The sequence below is a fragment of the Lampris incognitus genome, chromosome 9 (genome assembly GCF_029633865.1).
Source record: "Lampris incognitus isolate fLamInc1 chromosome 9, fLamInc1.hap2, whole genome shotgun sequence".
NCBI classification, from domain to species: Eukaryota; Metazoa; Chordata; class Actinopteri; order Lampriformes; family Lampridae; genus Lampris; species Lampris incognitus.
Window position 1 is genome coordinate 50288058 of NC_079219.1, and position 19542 is coordinate 50307599.

A 19542-nucleotide genomic window follows, 5' to 3' on the forward strand; every position below is an offset into this window, starting at 1 on the left:
GCAGTTCAGTTGGTCTACAGTGAACCGGGAAACGACCAAGGGTCGGCCTAGAGGGGGACTGGCCGGCCCACACAACCTCCCCCCGGAGTAATAATCCCAGAGTCGTTGGACGGATTGGCGCTGGCTTCAGCCTCCATGTCTCCGGTCAGCTGAATGGCAATACCTGCATTGCCCTGGTCGACACCGGATCCACCATCAGCTTGGTGAGACCAGGGGTCCTAGGGGAAGAGATACAGTGGATGCCGACAGAAGTAAAGATGGAGACAGTTACAGGTCAGTGTGCTAGAATGGAGGGGAGAAGTAAACTGACCCTTAAGATGGGAGAAATGGAGGTACAGCAAGACTTTTGGCTAGCGGACATACGAGAGAGCTGTATCCTTGGACTGGATGCCTTGAGAGCCAGTGGTGCGGTGGTACGGGCGGCCAGTCCACAGCTGGAGGTGGGCAACCAAGTGCTGGATGCCATTACCGTACGCAGCAATCCGAGGGGCAATAAAGGTGGACCACGAATCTTGTGCTTGGCTTCAGAGCCATGGGAAGGTACATCACCAGAAACGGCCTCTGCACTGGAAGAACTGGCCCAAAAGTGCATGGAGGATTTGATCCAAGAAGAGGGGGAGCAGGTACGGAACCTGCTGATAGAGAACAGACACCTCTTCGCTTCGAGTGATCTGGAGTGTGGCCGCACCAATCTTGTACAGCACCACATTGACACTGGTAATGCGGACCCAGTCCGCCAGAGAGCTCGCCGTCTCCCTCTGATGAAATTTCAAAAGGCAGAAGCAAAGATCCAGGGGATGGCAGCTGCAGAGATCATTGAACCCTCCGATAGCCCGTGGGCGTCCCCTGCCGTGCTGGTTACCAAGAAGGATGGTTCCCTCCGATTTTTTGTGGACTATCGGTGACTAAACAACCTGACCCGGAAAGACTTGTACCCACTCCCCCGCATCGACGAAGCTCTGGACTGTGTGTCGGGTTCCCAATGGTTCAGCTCCCTGGATTTAAGAAGTGGGTACTGGCAGGTAGAGATGGCCCAAGAATCCCGGGCAAAGAATGCCTTCACCATTGGCCGAGGACTCTGGCAGTTCACAGTCATGCCATTTGGCTTATGTAATAGCCCGGCCACATTTGAACGCCTCATGGAGCGTGTCCTTGGCCCCATCCCTCGCTCTGCCTGCGTGGTGTACCTGGATGACCTCCTGGTGCATGCAGCTGCGTTTACTCTCCAACCTCCGACTGGTGCTCAGACGCATCAAGGCAGCCAACCTACGACTCAATCCGAGAAAATGCAATCTACTGCAGCGGGAGACAAGGTTCCTTGGACATGTGGTGGGGCCCGAAGGTGTGTCCACAGACAATGACAAGGTCACTGCAGTCAGGGATTGGCCAACGCCCACCTCAGGAAAGGAGGTGCGGAGTTTTCTGGGACTGGCATCATATTACCGTCGGTTCGTGCATGCCTTTGCAGACAAAGCCCGTCCGCTCCACTAGCTCGCTGAGAAAGGACGATGGTTCCACTGGACTGAAGCATGTGAGAGCTCCTTTCAGATACTCCGGAAAGCATTGACCCAAGCACCAGTGCTAGCCCTCCCAGACAGGCAGCGGCCATTCATACTTGACACTGACGCCAGTGATGTAGGTGTGGGAGCAGTCTTGTCGCAGCCCAGTGGGGAAGGGGAAAGAGTGGTGGCCTATTACAGTAGAGCCTTGAGTAAGGAAGAAAGGAACTACTGTGTGACTTGGCGAGAATCCTGGCAGTAGTACAGGCCGTAAGGCATTTTAAGCCTTACCTGTATGGAAAGGACTTCCTCCTGAGGAATTGATTAAAGCTTTCAAAACGTCGTTCTACTCCCTCCTTCAGACTTACTCTTAAAATTGAGGAAGTTATTTTCCTAATTTATATGGAGCAACCGGCGCCCTAGACTCCGGTTATCTTTACTATACTAACCTTATGACAGAGGGGGGCTCCAGTGCCCTAATCCTCTTTGGTACTACTGGGCTGCTCAGCTGAGAACTATCATTTTACTATACAACTAGAGTTGTTCCTAAATGGATGGAGATGGAATCTCATTCGCGTAGGGTACCTCTCCCTATGTATATGTACTCTGCAAATTTGAAAAAACTAAGAAAACAAACACCTAACCCCATTGTACGGAACATGATAAAGGTCTGGAACCAGGTGCGAAGATATTTGGGTGAAACACAGCCTTTATCTTGCTTCAGCCCAATATGGGGTAATGATAGCTTTATTCCTGGCGGGTCTGATGCTGGTTTCAAATCTGGGCTGATAAAGGAATATTAAAGGTTGAAGACCTATTTAATCCAGAGGATAAAAGTCTCATGTCATTTGAAAAACTGTCCCAATAAATATGGTATCCCACGTAAGCATTTCTTCAAATACTTACAACTCAGAAGTTTCATTACAAAAACCCAAAACCACTTATTGATCAAACCACTTCTCTCCACTCTGGAGATGATGTTTTCAAGAGACAGTCTTGGGAAGACTATTATAACCAGTTTCTATGACGTGCTTCTATGTAGTTCGCCTGAGTCCTCTGAAAAGACGCTTATGGCATACAGAGAAGACTTACAAGAGGATATTTCGATTGAGGAGTGGAGGGATACATGCACGGAAGGTCAAAAACAAACGGCCAACACTCGCCTGAAACTTCTGCAGTGTAACTGGTTAATGAGGACATGTATTACTCCAGTTAAATTACACAAATTCAATAGCAATTTTCCAGATGATTGTACCAAGTGTGAGCAGGCAAAAGGGACTCTATGGCATTGCATGTGGCAATGTGAAAAGATACAAATGTTTTGGGAAGAGGTGAGACTCATGACAGAAGAGATCTTAACAATATAACTGACCCTGGAGCCCAAATTGTTCATCCTTGGTCTGTATCCAAATGGGCATGATATACAGGAAAGTGAGAAAATCTTCTTAAATTTATGTTTGTTACAAACAAAACAATTAATAGCTCTTTCGTGGAAGAACGTTAATAGGCCACGAAAAGTCAATGCCTATAGCATCCGAACTCCTCCCCTTTCTAACCCATCTCATTAACAACCCCCTCCAGGCAGGATGCTTTCCGTCTGCCTTCAAGACTGCTAGAGTCACCCCCCTTCTCAAGAAACCATCACTTAACCCCTCTGATGTCAAAAACTACAGACCGGTTTCCCTTCTACCCTTTCTATCCAAAACTCTTGAACCAACTTTCTTTGTACCTCCACCAGAACAACCTCCTGGACCCCAACCAGTCTGGGTTCATGGTGGGTCACTCGACAGAGACGGCCCTCCTTGCAGTGACAGAATCGCTGCACTCTGAGAGAGCAAACTCCCTCTCTTCTGTCCTGATACTCCTGGACCTGTCAGCTGCGTTCAACACAGTGAACCACCAGATCCTCCTTTCTCCCCTCAAGGGGCTGGGTGTCACAGGCTCTGCACTCTCAATGTTTGCATCCTACCTGACGGGTCGCTCCTACCAGGTGACATGGAGGGGATCTGTGTCGGAGCCTCGCAGACTTGACTACAGGCATTCCACAAGGTTCAGTTCTGGGTCCTCTCCTTTTCTCCCTTCACACGACATCCCTGGGTTCTGTTATTTGCTCGCATGACTTGAGTGAGTGTTATGCCGATGACACCCAGCTTATCTTGTCCTTTCCTCCCTCTGACACACAAGTGGAGACACGCATTGCTGCATGCTAGACTGATATCTCGGAATGGATGACGACACACCACCTGAAGCTCAATCTGGACAAGACAGAGCTGATGTTCCTCCCGGGGAAAGGTTGCCCACACCGAGACCTGGCCATCACCATTGACAACACCGTGGTGACACCAACTCGGACTGCGAGGAATCTGGGTGTGATCCTGGACGACCAACTGTCGTTTGCTGCAAATATTGCATCGGTTGCTTGCTCCTGCAGATTTCTCCTCTATAACATCAGGAGGATTCACCCATTCCTCGCCGACGAGATTGCACAGGTGCTCATCCAGGCTCTGGTCATCTCCCGGCTGGACTACGGCAACTCCCTCCTTGCTGGCGCCTCGGCGTTGGCCATCAGACCCCTGGAGCTTGTTCAGAAAGCTGCAGCTTGTCTGGTGTTCAACCGCCCTAAGTTCTCCCACATAACTCCCCTTCTCATGTCCCTACACTGGCTCCCAGTAGCTACTCGCATCCAGTTTAAGACTCTGGTGCTAGCCTACAGGGCAGTAAAAGGAACAGCTCCTTCCTATCTCCAGGCCATGGTCAAGCCCTACACCCCCGCCCGACCACTTCGCTCTGCTGCCTCGGGATAGCCCCTGCTTGCCGATCGACCCGGTCATGGCTCTTTTCTGTCCTGGCCCCACAGTGGTGGAATGAACTCCCCACTGATGTCAGGACAGCGGAGTCGCTGCCCATCTTTCGGCGCAGGTTGAAAACTCACCTCTTCAAGAACTACTACCCTGTTACTTGTTCTTAGCACTTATTGTATTCACTCATTTAAAAAAAATCTTTTTCTTGCACTTTTACTTTAGCACTAGTTTTGCTCTTAGATGCTTGTTTAGAGGGAAGATGCACTTATGACCTCTGATGACTAGTAGTTCTGATTTCCTACATTAAATGCACTTATTGTAAGTCACTTTGGATAAAAGCGTCGGCTAAACGACTGTAATGTAATGTAATGTAATGTAATGAATGTAATGTAATCTTAAAACAAGACAAAATACTTTGATAACCTTGTCTTTTTACAGTGCATTTCCAATACATTCCCTATGTATTATCATGATTGTTATTATTATTTTAAGTTAAAAGGAGAAATCTCGTTCTTCATATGAAAAAAGTAAAGATGCCAGCACGTGGGATTTCAGTTTGGGATGAAAACATCACATCAAAGTCCAGTTGCCATGACAACAGCTCCCTACCTCTCCCATCCTCCTCCCTCTCCCATCCATCCCACTGCTGCGATGCATCACACCCCCTCCCTCCCCCCTCTTATATTCAGCCCCCCCAACACACACACACACACACACGCACACTTCCTCCACCCATATCCCAGAGACGACATGAGCGCCTCGTCCTTCCGGCGGATAAGTAAATCGTGTTATGTGATTTTGGCGGACACGTCGGGGGTAACGATGTGTTTTTCCCTCTCTCTTTCCATGTAACGTCGCGGTCACCTTCAGCTTTTCCCAAAGGACACGGCGCGCGTGTGTAAGGAGACGCCTCTCCCTCTCTCTCCCTCTCTGAGAGCTGTGTTGTCGTGCGTGGCTCGGTTTGTTTCGAAAGGACCAATACCGGCCCGTTTTATTTATTTATTTATTTTCCTTGGCGTTGTCTTGTTTTTTTTTTTTTGAATGAGCTCTTTTCGTCCCTATAAGGAAAAGCCGCTCTGGGAAAGGAGGACGCAGGACTGAATGAACGAGGAGGAGGAGGTAGGAGAGGAGGCAGACAACACATCGCACTTCGATTTGTCCGAGAAAGAGTCACGGCGCTTCGGGTTCTGCTCACTGTCAGGAACAAACGTTCTGTCAGAGGTGGGCTCATTGCGAGCTGACTCGTTAGGTCCCACCCAGAACCAGCGGAGCCACCGTCGGAATGCGTGACTGAGACGCTCTCGTGTGGACCTGCACTGACCACGGATGCTCTGAGTAAGAAGACATGTAAACAAACGCTCCGTTTATTCAATGCATAACTTTCAGCTGACTTGCAGACGTCTGCACGTGCGTGGTTTTCCTTCTTCTTCTTCTTCCTGTGACCGCAGCAGCCTGCGCTGCAGCCGAGGCTGCCAGTCCCACCCGTCGTGGTTTTATGGGTCAAAATCAACAAATGAAAGCATATGGCTTAACCTTGCCACAGAATATCTGATGCAGACACACAGCGGACGCTTTCACACGAAGCGGTTTACATGATTAACCCGAGTTAAGAAGCTGCCAGACACCGTCCTACATCACCGCACATCTCTGCACACTAGCTGCAGCCAGAGGTGTCGAGAGCAGGGTGCGTGTAGCTCGGGTCCTGCTTGTTTGTATGATAGAAACAAAAGCAATACTATTGGTTTAAGGCAGCAATAATGATAACAGCGGAAATGTGATAAATGTAATGTTTTCCGAGGACAAAGAGCGGTGGCCCTATGGTGAGAATTCTTCATATTTCCATTTACCATTTCATTTACACTGTGTTTTTGTTTTTGTTTTTTTAATTCTAGCTGTAATCCCTCCTCCACTCAGGTCAGATCTGTAGTCATGCATATTAAGAGGAACGACTATATTCGCTAAATTATTTAATGTTGAGTAGTGCATGTAGTTGTTACTGCGCTAACCGAACACCGCTCCAGAACGTTGCACAATTTTTGTGTCTTCCATTTGATGCACAAATTCCCTCACGCGCCACAATATAATTTTGCATCAAGGCAGCCCGAGTCTTCCGTGCTAACCTCACACACTCTGCATGGACCAGACAGGCTGAGGTTCAGAGTCTGATTCAGACTTCGGGAAGGTTGAGAGGTCAGACGAGACAGCATACCATCACCAAAACAAACTTGACAAGCTCACTAACCAGATCCATCGTCCATTTCTGCCCCCCCCCCATTCTGGAGCGACCACCCTTTAAACACCAAGCGTCTACTGAGGAGGAGAAAGGAGGAGGAACCAATCAGGGCGGAGGACTGGACCCCACCGTCAGAGGTAGATACCCCTGGCTGACACTTGGAGGAGAGACTTTTGGTTTTGGCGTTTGATGGGAATGCAAGACCACTCGCTGTGTGGAGGTTTCCATCAACTTGTCCCGCCTGCACCCTCCTTGCTCACATCCTAAGCTGGTTGTTGAACCCGGAATAGTTGTGGTGACCTCGCAGATACCTTGTCCACCCGTGTGTCACTCAATTTGAGGTGTGTGTGAGTGTGTGTGTCTGCGGGTGTGCGTGTGTGCATGTGTGTGCTGGCATCATTGACAGCCAGCCGCTTCTCTACTATCAGGATGTCAACAGTACCGGCGCTGCTGCTACCACTGGCCCTCCTGGCGCTGCAAGGTGAGTGAGCGGTGGCTTTGTTGTCACGGCAACACTAACATTTCTGGCATGCATGAGCCACCGTCCAATATCCAATATACTGAATATGAAGCCTGTGGTGATGCCTAGCTGTTATGGCCCGTCAGGGTCACTGTGTTTACCCCACATCCAGGAGAAGAGAGTGCCCCGTGTAAAATATACCTATGTGTTTGAAACAGCCGCGGGTTTGTGTTTGCGTACCCCGAGTCTGTGTCTATGTGTGGATGTGCCCCCATGCGCTTACTCAGTGCTCACATACACATGTCCATGCGTTTATGTGTGCCGTGTCCCCATGCAGATGTGCAGATGTGCCGGGTATTTGTGGCGGGGAGTTGCATCATTGTGCTGGACTGCTCAATAAAAGCCTCAACCAGCTGTTGTAGCTTTATACAGAGCACAGTGATGAGATGAGGCCATGTGGCAGCATTAAAAAAAGGGAGGACACATGCATTCTCTCTATCTCTCTCTCTCTCTCTCTCTCTCTCTCTCTCTCTCTCTCTCTCTCTCTCACACACACACACACACACACACACACACACACACACGGCAGCAGCCAGATATTGTGTGAAGGAAGAATGGGGAACAGTGTAGATTACTCAGACTGTCACAGAAGGACGTGTTTCTCTGTTGTGCGTGTGTGTGTGTGTGTGTGTGTGTGTCCCTATATAGGTCATGTCCCCATAACCCACAAATGTCTTCCAGAAAACGCATATAACAGTCGTTTGTTTGAGGAAATGGACTGCAGCTATGTTTTCTGGATCTGAGTTGGCAACGCACAGTTTGGCTCCATGCAGCAGCTCCACCTCGTCCCTGTGGCGCGGCGCTACTTACAACTTTAACGTTTGTGCCATTAGCAACATCTCTCTCTCATCCACAGAGGAAGGTGGCAGGAGTGTGTTAGTTCTCAATGTAAAAGCAGTAAAACCCTCCAGGGGCTCGGGTGAACGGCAATAGTGACATGTTTTTCTTAGCTGGCTCAAGAAGGCTAATTATTCTAATCACTGCAAATTATTCTTTGTGTTTCTGCTTCAGTCTGTTTGGGTGTTCACGTGTCAGCGTAAGTCAGGTCGAGGCAGTTAAAGTTATCCATTACAGAAAAGATCAGTGAAAATATTTCTTTTTAAACCTTTGTTGCAAAGGTGAAGTTATACTACATGGTTCAACCCATCCCTTCAACACTGCAAAGTGACCAAAAAACCCCCATTCTATATATAATCAGCAGTTATTTGACTCGAGCCCGTTTTTCTTTTCCAAACAAGTCTCCTTGCATGTTCTCTGCTTTTTTTACTGGCCTTTTTTTTTTGGGTGGCCTGCTGGCATAAGGAATAATCTCTATTTTGCTGATAGGCTTGTGGCTTAAAGGGAACGCAGAAAGGAGGCATTGCATTAAAGAGAGACTTGCAGAGAGCTTATCTCTGTGAGCCAGCCGCCACTTGTCACCCACTCTGACACTGTCATCCATACGGCTACCAGTACATAGACATGCATGCAAACACAAGATGCATTCAAAAATATGCACACACACACACACACACACACACACACACACACACACACACACACACACACCATCCAGACCAGGCGCTCCTGTGTGGTTTCTCATTGCATGTAATGGATTGAGAGTGATAATGGATCCGGGCTAAAGAGTGCAGGACTGGCCAGACTTGAAGGGGAGTGGTGGGAGTGGAGGTAAGAGAGGGCCTCTGCGAGACATAAGACTGATATACAACCCAGATAGATGTCAGTTTGGTACCCTCTCTTGCTAGCAGGTCAGTTCAGGACTGCAGTGAGCACATCTGGAGCTGATGCGGGTGAGGATATCAGACAAGACAAGGCAGTATAGAGACAGGAAATTGGATAGAACCCCCCCCCCCAACAGAGGGAGATAAAAACAACAAATAGGGGGAAAGATATGATAAAGCAGGCATAGAAAATGAACAAGTCAAACCCTGATTACATGCAAAGTGATGCAGAGCATTGGGAAAGGCAGAAAAAAGCATCACGTGGGGGATAGACTGTGAGCTAAATCAAGACATTGTTGAGTACCTGGTGTGCGTTTTCTAACAGTGTCTTTTCTAGTGATGCTCTTTAATTATTAAATAAAAACACTTACCTGCACTCGGGCTTCAAACTCAGTCTGTCTCATACGGCTTGCAACACCACACCCAACCATTAGACGTACTAAACCAAAGCAGTGAATGGGACAGTATGTCCTGTCCTATGTACTTTAGTACAAACTCCCCCAATCAACCAGACTGAGTCATTTGTCCTTGCTTTGACATCCTACCAGTACAGACGCACATTACGATGCCATTCATGGCGGCCTTGAAGAATGCCACAGCACAGACCCATTTAATATTTCCAGCAAATGGTGGAGCTTTACTTGCTGGACAAAAGAGGTCAATGCTAATGGGATACTAGAAGTGGACAGCAATTTGACCAATTGCTTAGTCATTTCGGCGAAGAAACTTAACAAGTTTAAATGACTGACATTACTTTTCCAAGTACTGTTTAGAACATACTTTAGTAGTACTTCTGCATGGGTTGAATACAACAGTCTTCTCTCTACAACTGGTTATGAACCTTTCCCTGCTAACGCTGAACTGACAGCAGGGTGAATAGCTGAATGCATGTTTGCTGGGTCTTAACAAGCGTCAGGTCTCCAAACGAAGACGTTCTTGATTTACGCTCTCCATTTTGAGCGGCCTCTGTAGGGACCGACGCCGCTCGTGGACTACAATACCCATAACTCCCTGCTCAACCTCCCTGGCGCTCTTCACCCACCCTCGCCTTACGTTGTAATAATATTGGTTACAGTAATACTGTATCCGGTGACGCAATTTCGCCCTTAAAACGGCGAGATCCCGTCTCCTGCAGAAGAACCAGAGAACGAAGGACCACGTGTCTTCACGCGACCGCTGGTCTTGGTTTTATTGGACTATAACCTAGTCTTGTCCATCCCATAACCGCCTGTGATTACCGGTTAACGTTTCCTGCAAGCCACTCAGTTTTCACATTAGCAGACGTCCGGATCCTTTTCATTTCTTAAACGTCGACGCAATCGCCAATTAAGACTCATTGAGACCATCCGACGGAGCGCTGAAGATCTTTCAGCTGCCGGAGGAAAAGAGGTGCCAAGCCGTTTTCCCGACGGCCCATTATTCCGAAAACAAAGCCGTTGTTCCGAAATTACACGCCCTCCCTGGAGTTGTTAATTCAGTGCCTGCCGGTGCCCGTAGTCCCAGTGGTAACAGGAGCACTGGGGGCTGTGACCCCCAAACTGGGAGAGTGGCTCCAGCAGATTCCAGGAACAACATCTGGGGTCTCTGTCCAGAAGAGTGCGGTGAGGAAAACACACACCACCCGAAAGAGGGCGAGAGGGAAGAGAGTTTGGTTTCCGCCGTTTTAGTCTGAGTAGAGCTAACCAATCACGTTGTTCGGACTATTGGGGTTTCAGAATAAAAACCCGCTAATGTCCGCCTTAGGTCAATGTAAAAAGGCGGATGTTAGCGGGGGGGGGGGGGTTGGCCAGCGGGAAAAGGGTATAATGGGAACCATGGGCAATCCCCGGAAGTTTTCCGTGGAGCCGCGTTTCCACGCCGGATATCCAGTTAAAGAAAGGTTGAGGCTAGTTCCCATCGATGCAGAGAACGGAAATGGAGTAGAGAACGGTCAACTGAGCATGCGCGAAATGCCTCTACCGTGCCTCCACACGCCCCGCGTAGCATCCAGGCGCTAGGATTCTAGGAAGACCCACCCCTACTCTGCGTCTGATTAGCTAACTTTAACCCTAACCCCGCCCTAACCCTAACCTTAACCTACCCAAACAACGGAGGCAACGAGTACTTGCGCATGCTCAGTTGACCGTTATCTGCATCGATGGGAACTAGCCTCCACCGTTAAGGAAACTTCTCTCGAGCTTGCGCCTCCTGCTGTTCATTGGACAGCAAGGACTCGGATCGCCGAGGAAGAGCTATCTCAAGTAAGGCTGGTAGCAGAGTTCGTATTAGTGGTTGGTCTGATTAGCTCACATGAGAAAAGAGTTTTTAGTTGAAATCATCCTTAATCAAGATACACATTCATTAATTAATTAATTAATTAATTAATTCACACACTGTGATTCATGTAGGAAGGGTTACATAGGCTGATTGTTAGTTTTATTGTTTTCAACTTTTCTTTTATTTGAATCGTACCTTCTCGCTTGAGAAAAGTGCTATTGCTTGAATTCATGCACTATTCAGTTGCGCACACTGATCCACATACAGTTTGCTAGATGGACGTTATTTTGTTCATTGGCGACTCGCATGTTCGTTTCTTCTGTTTGCTACCTTGGTAGGTTGTGCAAACGATCTCTCTCTTACTCTCGACTTTAACACACTGCGCGCTGGCACCCAGCACCCCCCCACGGGGGCGTAGAGAGCGGCCCTCCAACAACGTGCTGGGCGGAGAACGGGCCTTTGCGAGTGCCACCTCAGAAATACGCCTCTGCTCAAAGAAAAACTCAAGCTACATTAAGAAACGGTGCCGTTTTACTATGCCATCGAAAAGGCAAACCCATCTCTGACTACTACTACTACTACTACTACTACTACAACTACTACTACTACTACTATTACTACTACTTTTGGCTGCTCCTATTAGGGGTCACCACAGCGGCTCATCCGTTTCCATCTCTGTCTTCTGCATCTTCCTCCGTCACACCAGCCACCTGCATGTCCTCTCTCAGCACATCCATAAACCTCCTCTTTGGCCTTCCTCTTTTCCTCTTCCCTGGCAGCTCCATATTCAGCATCCTTCTCCCAATATACCCAGCATCTCTCCTCCGCACATGTCCAAGCCATCTCAGTCTTGCCTTTCTTGCTTTGTCTCCAAACCATCCAACTTGAGCTGTCCCTCTAATATACTTGTTCCTAATCCTGTCCTTCTTCGTCACTCCCAATGAAAATCTTAGCATCTTCAACTCTGCCACCTCCAGTTCCACCTCCTGTCTTTTCGTCAGTGCCACTGTCTCCAGACCATATAACATAGTTGGTCTCACAACCATTCTCTGCAAACCCATCTCTGACATGGTTTTCATTTTGTTTGGTTAAAAAATCTGTCTATAACAAAATTATATGCTTATGCTATATAAAATATAAAAACTGCAAAAGCTATGTAAATGAATAATTTCTTATTCGGTATTTTTGTCTTCTACATATATGCAATCATGATTGCTGGGTAATATGGACGTTGTTGTTCAACGTAAGGTCTCTGTTTGATCATGTGATGAGACGATAGGCTACAGGTACAAAAACTGAACGCAGCAGAGCACATCTGCAAGCCGAGTGAGCAGTCAGGCCTTTCACACATAAAAGCAGCACTAAGAAAAGACACGAGAACAGAACAGGAGAAGGTAGCAAAGCTCCCTAAATTAGATTCCTTTGGCTTTTTTTATAAACCGTCCCCAGCGCACGCGCACACACACACACACACACACACACAAACCCTTGTTCCAGCTGTGCGACAGAGGTTGCCTTACACAGGGTGTCATGTAGCTGATGGAGGTTGGTGGTGGATGGGTAATTATGGAAAGAGCAGCTTTCAATGACACGATAACCTTGCTTGTCATTCAAATTGACATGTTACATGGTGCCAGCAGAGTTTGAAAGGAATAAAAGCATAGCCTTTCTCCAAATAATAGTTGCTTTTTTCTTTCTTGCCTTTTTACCATGTTAAGATTTTCATTGGGGGTGCTGAAGACGGACAGGATTAGGAACGAGTATATTAGAGAGACAGCTCAGATTGGACAGTTTGGAGACAAAGCAAGAGAGGCAGGATTAAAATGGTTGGGACATGTGTGGAGGAGAGATGCTGGGTATATTGGGAGAAGGATGCTGAATATGGAGCTGCCAGGGAAGAGGAAAAGAGGAAGGCCAAAGAGGAGGTTTATGGATGTGGTGAGGGAGGACATGCAGGTGGCTGGCGTCACAGTGGAAGATGCAGAGGACAGGAAGAGATGGAAACGGAAGATCTGCTGTGACGCCCCCTAACGGGAGCAGCCAAAAGTAGTAGTTACATAATGCGGCATGGTGGCCCAGTGGTTAGCACATTTACCTGAGAGCAAGAAGGTTTTGGGCTTGAACCCCAGGCCGTACCAGGTCTTTTCTGTGTGGAGTTTGCATGTTCTCCCCGTGTCTGTGTGGGATTCATTTGGGTGCTCCGGTTTCCTCCCACCATCAAAAACACATGCATGTTAGGGTTAATACTCCTGTCTGTGCCCCTGAGCAAGGCAATGGAAAGAAGAACTGGAGTTGGTGCCCGGGCGCTGCAGCTGCCCACTGCTCCTACACAATAGGATGGGTTACATGCAGAAGACAAATTTCACTGTAACCAAACAACTGTACAATGACAGAAATAAAATGTCTTTCTTCTTCTCTCATAACTGAGTGTGATGTAATGTCATGTAGGTCACCTTGGGCCGATCAATGGCATTTATAATCTGCCCTAAATTGAAATCAATATAAGGTAAATCTATAAAACTCAGTGATGTAATCAGATAAGTTTCCCCGAATATTGAATTACTTTGCGTCCAACATCCACAGTGATTCGATTAAACGTCAGATTTCATGAACTCAAATCTGAGTACTCATCACCCACAGTCATCAACCACTTTTTTGACCATGTGCAAACCTATACCGTAGCAGAAACAGAATACTCGCCCATGTCTTTTTGGATATGGCAGATGTGTTTGTGCAGAAGGCCGTGCATGTTTACACACATCATCTCACGGACGCTCGTTTGTCTCTATGGAAGCGTGTAATGATGGCTGGTGGATGCACAGAACGACTTGAGCAGAAAGAAAGAAAGAAAGAAAGAAAGAAAGAAAGAAAGAACAAATGCATGGTCAAACAAATGAATGAGCCAACGAATGAATGAAAGAAAGAACAAATGAATGAAGAAAGAGAAGAATAAACAAACAAATGAATCAGCAAACACTAGAAAGAACAAATGAACAAACGAACGACTGAATGAATGAATGAAAGAAGAGAAAGATGAGAAGGGGAAAAGGAGAGGAAAACAAAAAGAAAGCAAGAAAGATGAGTGCAGAAGAACAAAAAAAAAAAAAAAGAACAAATGTCCTGAGTTCACTACTCTATTGGTAGCTAGCTAGCTAGCTTGCCACCCCTGTTGAGATGGCAGTCAGCTTGTCAGCACTTTTTCCTACTTTAATGTGATGTTGCAACATAAAATCAGGGCGAAAAACAAACTGAAGCTTTTAGAGAAAAAAAAGTAAATAAAAACCCAGGATAACCTGTTTGCCTAAGTGTGCACGCCCCTAAACTAGCACTTTGTTGAAGCATCTTCTGATTTTATTACTGCACACCATTGGCGTTCCTAGGATTTGAGGACATTCGGGGCTTAGCCCGGACCTCTGCAGGGGGGTCTGGAGAGGGGGGGGGTCCTTCACCGGAAAATGTTTTTGATAAACAAGCTCTATGTTGATGCTTTTAATGCACCCTGACGCCTTATTCACATTCAAAGTGCATGTCTTAATCATTGAAAAATATACCCCAAAAACTGCCGTTTACTTCCCAGATGTATTATGATTTGTGATGTTAAAAATAGTTGTTAGTAACTAGCATTGTGTAGAAGCAGAATACTACACAACTGCTATCATCAAGCATTTATTGACATGCTACAGTGCCAGACTAGAGAGAAAAACAGTTAAAATGCATTTATGTTAGCATTAGTTTATTGGAATATTAAATTTTCTTTCACTTACTTGCACAGACACTCACACACACACACACATTCATGCAGTGTAATGGTGCACTGCTCATCTCCATCGTCTGCTGCTGTCTCTGTCATCATGATTGTAGATACCGAATCCGATTCATATCATAACTCAACAGGCAGTTTCAACCATTACTGAAAAGTTACTAGGCTCATTTCTTACCCTCCAAAAAGATAGTTTTTCCCCCTGTCTGTTCAGCCTCTACTCGTCTCTTCCCGCTGTAAATTGAGTCACTGACCGGGGACGTGTATTACATCACTCAGCGCTGACCTTCAGACCCCCCTGCCCCCCCCCCCCACGCACACACAGAGTTAGTTTGGGCCTACATTTATCCTGACAGGCTGTTACTATATCACGAAGACTATCACAATTCCACACACGTTGTTGCTGTTAAGCTTCACGTAGGCTTACGTTTAGGATGATCTACGGGGCTACATACAAAACGTTTGGGGCTTAAGCCCTGACAAAACGACCTGGCCACACCGATGCTTGGCACATCTTGACTTGGCAATATTTTCCCACCCTTCCTTGCAAAAACCTTCTAGATCTGTCAAATTGTGAAGGCATCTCATGTGCACAGCCCTCTTCAGGTCACCCCGCAGATTTTCCGTTGGATCCAGGTCTAGGCTCTGGCGGGGCCTTTCCAAAAGGTGGGTCTTCTTTTGGTGAGGTCATTCCTGTGTTGATTTGGATGGGTCGTTGTTGTGCTGAAAGGTGAAATTCCTCTTTGTCTTCAGCTTTCTAGTAGATGCCTGAAGGTTTTGGGTCAAATTTGACTGGTATTTGGAGCTATTCATGATTCCCTCCACCTTGACCCAGTTCCAGCTGAAGAAAAGCAGCCCCAAAGCATGAAGCTGCCACCCCCCCATGCTTCTCTGTGGGTCTGGTGTTCTGTTGGTGATGTGCGGTGTTGTTTTTGTGCCAAACTTACCTTTTGGAATTATTAGGAACACAGGCCAAGCCTTAGTTTGTCTATTTGAAGAGATTTTCTTCATTCTATTTATTCTTATTTATTCTTCTTCTTTATATCTTTATTCTAGCTGATATTCCAGCTCTTGTATAGCGCCTTGAGTGGCTGTTGCAGCTAGAAAAGCTCTCTATAAAATGCAACTTGACTTTTTGACAACTCTTCCGAGCCGTCCCAGTCGCTGCACCACCCCCTCACGCTCTCTAGACACGGCGCGGGACCAGGACACATCCCCACATCCGGCTTCCCACCCGCAGACACGGCCACACCCCTTTGACAGCTTTTTGTTTTGGGGGGAGGGGGGGTTCTCCTTTTTTCTCCCCAATTGTATCCGGCCAATTACCCCACTCTTCCGAGCCGTCCCCGTCGCTGCTCCACCCTCTTTTGCCGGTCCGGGCAGGGCTGCAGACTACCACATGCCTCCTCCCATACATGTGGAGTCACCAGCCGCTTCTTTTCACCTGACAGTGAGGAGTTTCACCAGGGGGATGTAGGGCATGGGGGGATCACGCTATTCCCTCCAGCCCCCCCCCCAAACAGGCGCAGCGACCAGGACACATACCCCACATCCGGCTTTCCACCCGCAGACACAGCCAATTGTGTCTAGGGACGGCCGACCAAGCCGGAGGTAACACGGAGATTCGAACCGGTGATCCCCGTGTTGGTAGGCAATGGAATAGACCGCCACGCCACCCACCCGGACACCCCTTTGACAGCCTATTTTTGTAAGAATAAAACCATCTGATTGAAATTCTTCCCAATATGGAGTCCTGTTAGTTGAATATTCTGTTGCATGAGACGCTCCGGCACGACTCCGGTTCCGGCACCATTCATTTAGACGCCTGTGTCATGGAGTTTTGGAATTTGTGGGGAAGTAATGGATGCATCGCTTTTGTTCTGCAGAGCAGAGATTCTGCTCGTAAACAAGATGGCTTTAACTCCAAAGAGTAAAGCTTGTTCTTTGCTCTCAAGGAGAAGAAGCGTCCATGTGTGGGTCATTTCTAGAGGAGAAAGACGTGTAGCGGCAGGAGGGCGGAGGAGAGGCAGGCAGTCTGCACACACAGCAGTGCAGGCCAGCCACAAGACGGACTCTTATGGAAACTTCCTCACTCGGCCGGTGTCGAGGGACGTGTCCTGGATGCTTGACATTGCCCCAGGTGGCGAGCGCATGTGTGCACGCAACACTCTGGTGGCAACCACATTAAAGAAAACAGACGTCATCTTCCATCTTCTCCTTCGTTGTCTTCTCCCTCTGCTGCCCTTTCTTTTCTCCTCCATCTCTCTCTGATGTATACAAGTGGACTTTCAAATATATACAAACATCATGTATATACTAGGTATGGCGGTAGACTTGTATTCTAAAGTTGCTATAAGGATTTTTTTCACTGATTATTATTATTATTATCATTTTTGGGGGGGGATTTTTTCCCCCTTTTTCTCCCCAGTTATACTTGGCCAATTACCCCACTCTTCCGAGCCGTCCTGGTCTCTGCTCCACCCCCTCTGCCGATCCGGGGAGGGCTGCAGACCACCACATGCCTCCTCTGATAACCACTTCTTTTCACCTGACAGTGAACAGTTTCACCAGGGGGACATGGCGTGTGGGAGGATCACGCTATCCATCCCCCCAGTTCCCCCAACCGACCAGAGGAGGCGCTAGTACAGCGACCAGGACACATACCCACATCCAGCTTCCCACCTGCAGACATGACCAATTGTGTCTGTAGGGAAGCCCGACCAAGCTGGAGGCAACGCGGGGATTCGAACTGGCGATCCCCGTGATGGTAGGCAACGATATAGACCGGTACGCTACCCGGACGCACAGATTTCCCTAAAAATCTGATGAAAATATTAACAACACAGTGCCGGGGCCACAGTGAGAGATACGTCACCTCGTGGCTGTACTTTTTACAAACGGCTGTTTCTCCAACACACTTCATCTCTTATTCTTCTCCTCCAAACAAGTCCATCAGCTGCCATTAAGATCTGTACAACAAACAATCCTGATGCAAAATGAGGTTGTTCTCGTGCAAAACACAACTGCTTTACACGTAAACGCAACAAAGATCCCAAACTCCTCGTAGTAGCTTTCATGTACAGGCCGTGGCAGAGTGTTTCCTCAAGGCCAATAAAGAATCAGACTCAGTCTGTCAGGCCTGTGGTAAGAACTGTTATACTGATGAAACACCTCAAAACTCCTCAAACTAAAAGCAGGCTGGGTTTGGTTGGACTGTGAAGGTCTAGTAGACGCCGAAATCTCTCGGCTGCAGAGCCAAATAGCCACTACTACAACAAAAGCATTGAAAGTATCTTAGACGGTTAAAGCTGTTTGGCTGATGTATAATTATATAATAATTAAATGGCTTGGTCTGAAAGTGGGCTGCAGCAAGACGGATATACTCTGAGCTAGATGAGGGCAAACACGTATACCCGTACAGCTGCCATGTTAAAATCAGGTCTAATGCTCAGTGTGTATTTATGTCTCTCTCTCTCTCTCTCTCTCTCTCTCTCTCTCTCTCTCTCTCTCTCTCTCTCTCTCTCTCTCTCTCTCTCTCTCTCTCTCTCTCTCTCTCTCTCTCTCTCTCTCTCTCTCTCTCCCCTCTCTCTAAAGTCAGACCAGTGAATAAACTCCATCTCTCTATGTTCTCCGGAGCTCATAATGCTCCACTAAATCATTTATTTCAGTTTTTATCCAGGGAATGTTGACTAAGTATGTGCTGTGCAACTCAAGTCCCACCAATACTGTTAGCACACACATAGTTATACACAGTGTTGTAGTACTCGAGTCCAGGACTCAGACTCGAGTCCTGGACTCAAGCCCTGATTTTCAGGACTTGTGACTCAACTTGGACTTGAGCACTGATGACTCGGACTTGGACTCGAGCATTGACTGCATTTGGACTCGGAAGTTGGAGATGGGGACTCGGACTTATTCATTGACAAAGGCAGTTTTTTTGTAATAGGCCATAATAATGTGGCATAAGATATTGATCGCTATATTAATACCGTAACACTGATCACCACAGTCTAGTAGAATGTGGTGATCAATAGCTTGTTCACGGTGCCAGAGTGGAGCACTGGAGCCCAGCTTGGAACTCGACTCAGACTCAACCTTGATGACTCGGACTCAGGTAATGGCGATTTGACTCAGACTCGAGTCGGACTCTTCTTTGGGGACTCGGACTCGAACACCGGGGACTCGAGACTCGACTCGGACTCGAGGTTTAGTGACTCGACTACAACACCGGTTATACATGATACACATAGTTTACACATAACACACCGATACAGTTGCGCATGACACACACACACACACACACATGCATGTAGTTAGACTACTTCACATTTGGGAGCTCCCCAGTGCAGCCACAGTGAGTCTTCTACTTTTAGCGACTCAACAACTTCACTTTAGCAGTTTAACACCTGAAGTACCCAGACACACACCGGGCCAAGGCCAGTACCCAGACACACACCGGGCCAAGGCCAGTACCCAGACACACACCGGGCCAAGGACAGTACCCAGACACACACCGGGTCACAGACAGTACTCAGACACACCCCGGGCCAAGGACAGTACCCAGACACACACCAGGCCAAGGACAGTACCCAGACACACACCGGGCCAAGGCCAGTACTCAGACACACCCCGGGCCAAGGACAGTACCCAGACACACACCGGGCCAAGGACAGTACCCAGACACACACCGGGCCAAGGACAGTACCCAGACACACACCGGGCCAAGGACAGTACCCAGACACACACCGGGCC

General features: G+C 47.7%; 1 protein-coding gene across 1 annotated transcript in view; it reads left to right on the forward strand.

Annotated features, from left to right (window-relative positions):
• Nucleotides 1–317: 317 nt before the first annotated feature.
• scn1ba (sodium channel, voltage-gated, type I, beta a) overlaps nucleotides 318–19542 on the forward strand; it is a 43408-nt gene continuing 24183 nt past the window's right edge. The window contains exons 1-3 of the mRNA XM_056287005.1: nucleotides 318–623; nucleotides 702–901; nucleotides 5550–5635. Coding sequence (XP_056142980.1) covers nucleotides 318–623; nucleotides 702–901; nucleotides 5550–5635 — 592 coding nt within the window. The remainder of the gene's footprint in view (nucleotides 624–701; nucleotides 902–5549; nucleotides 5636–19542) is intronic.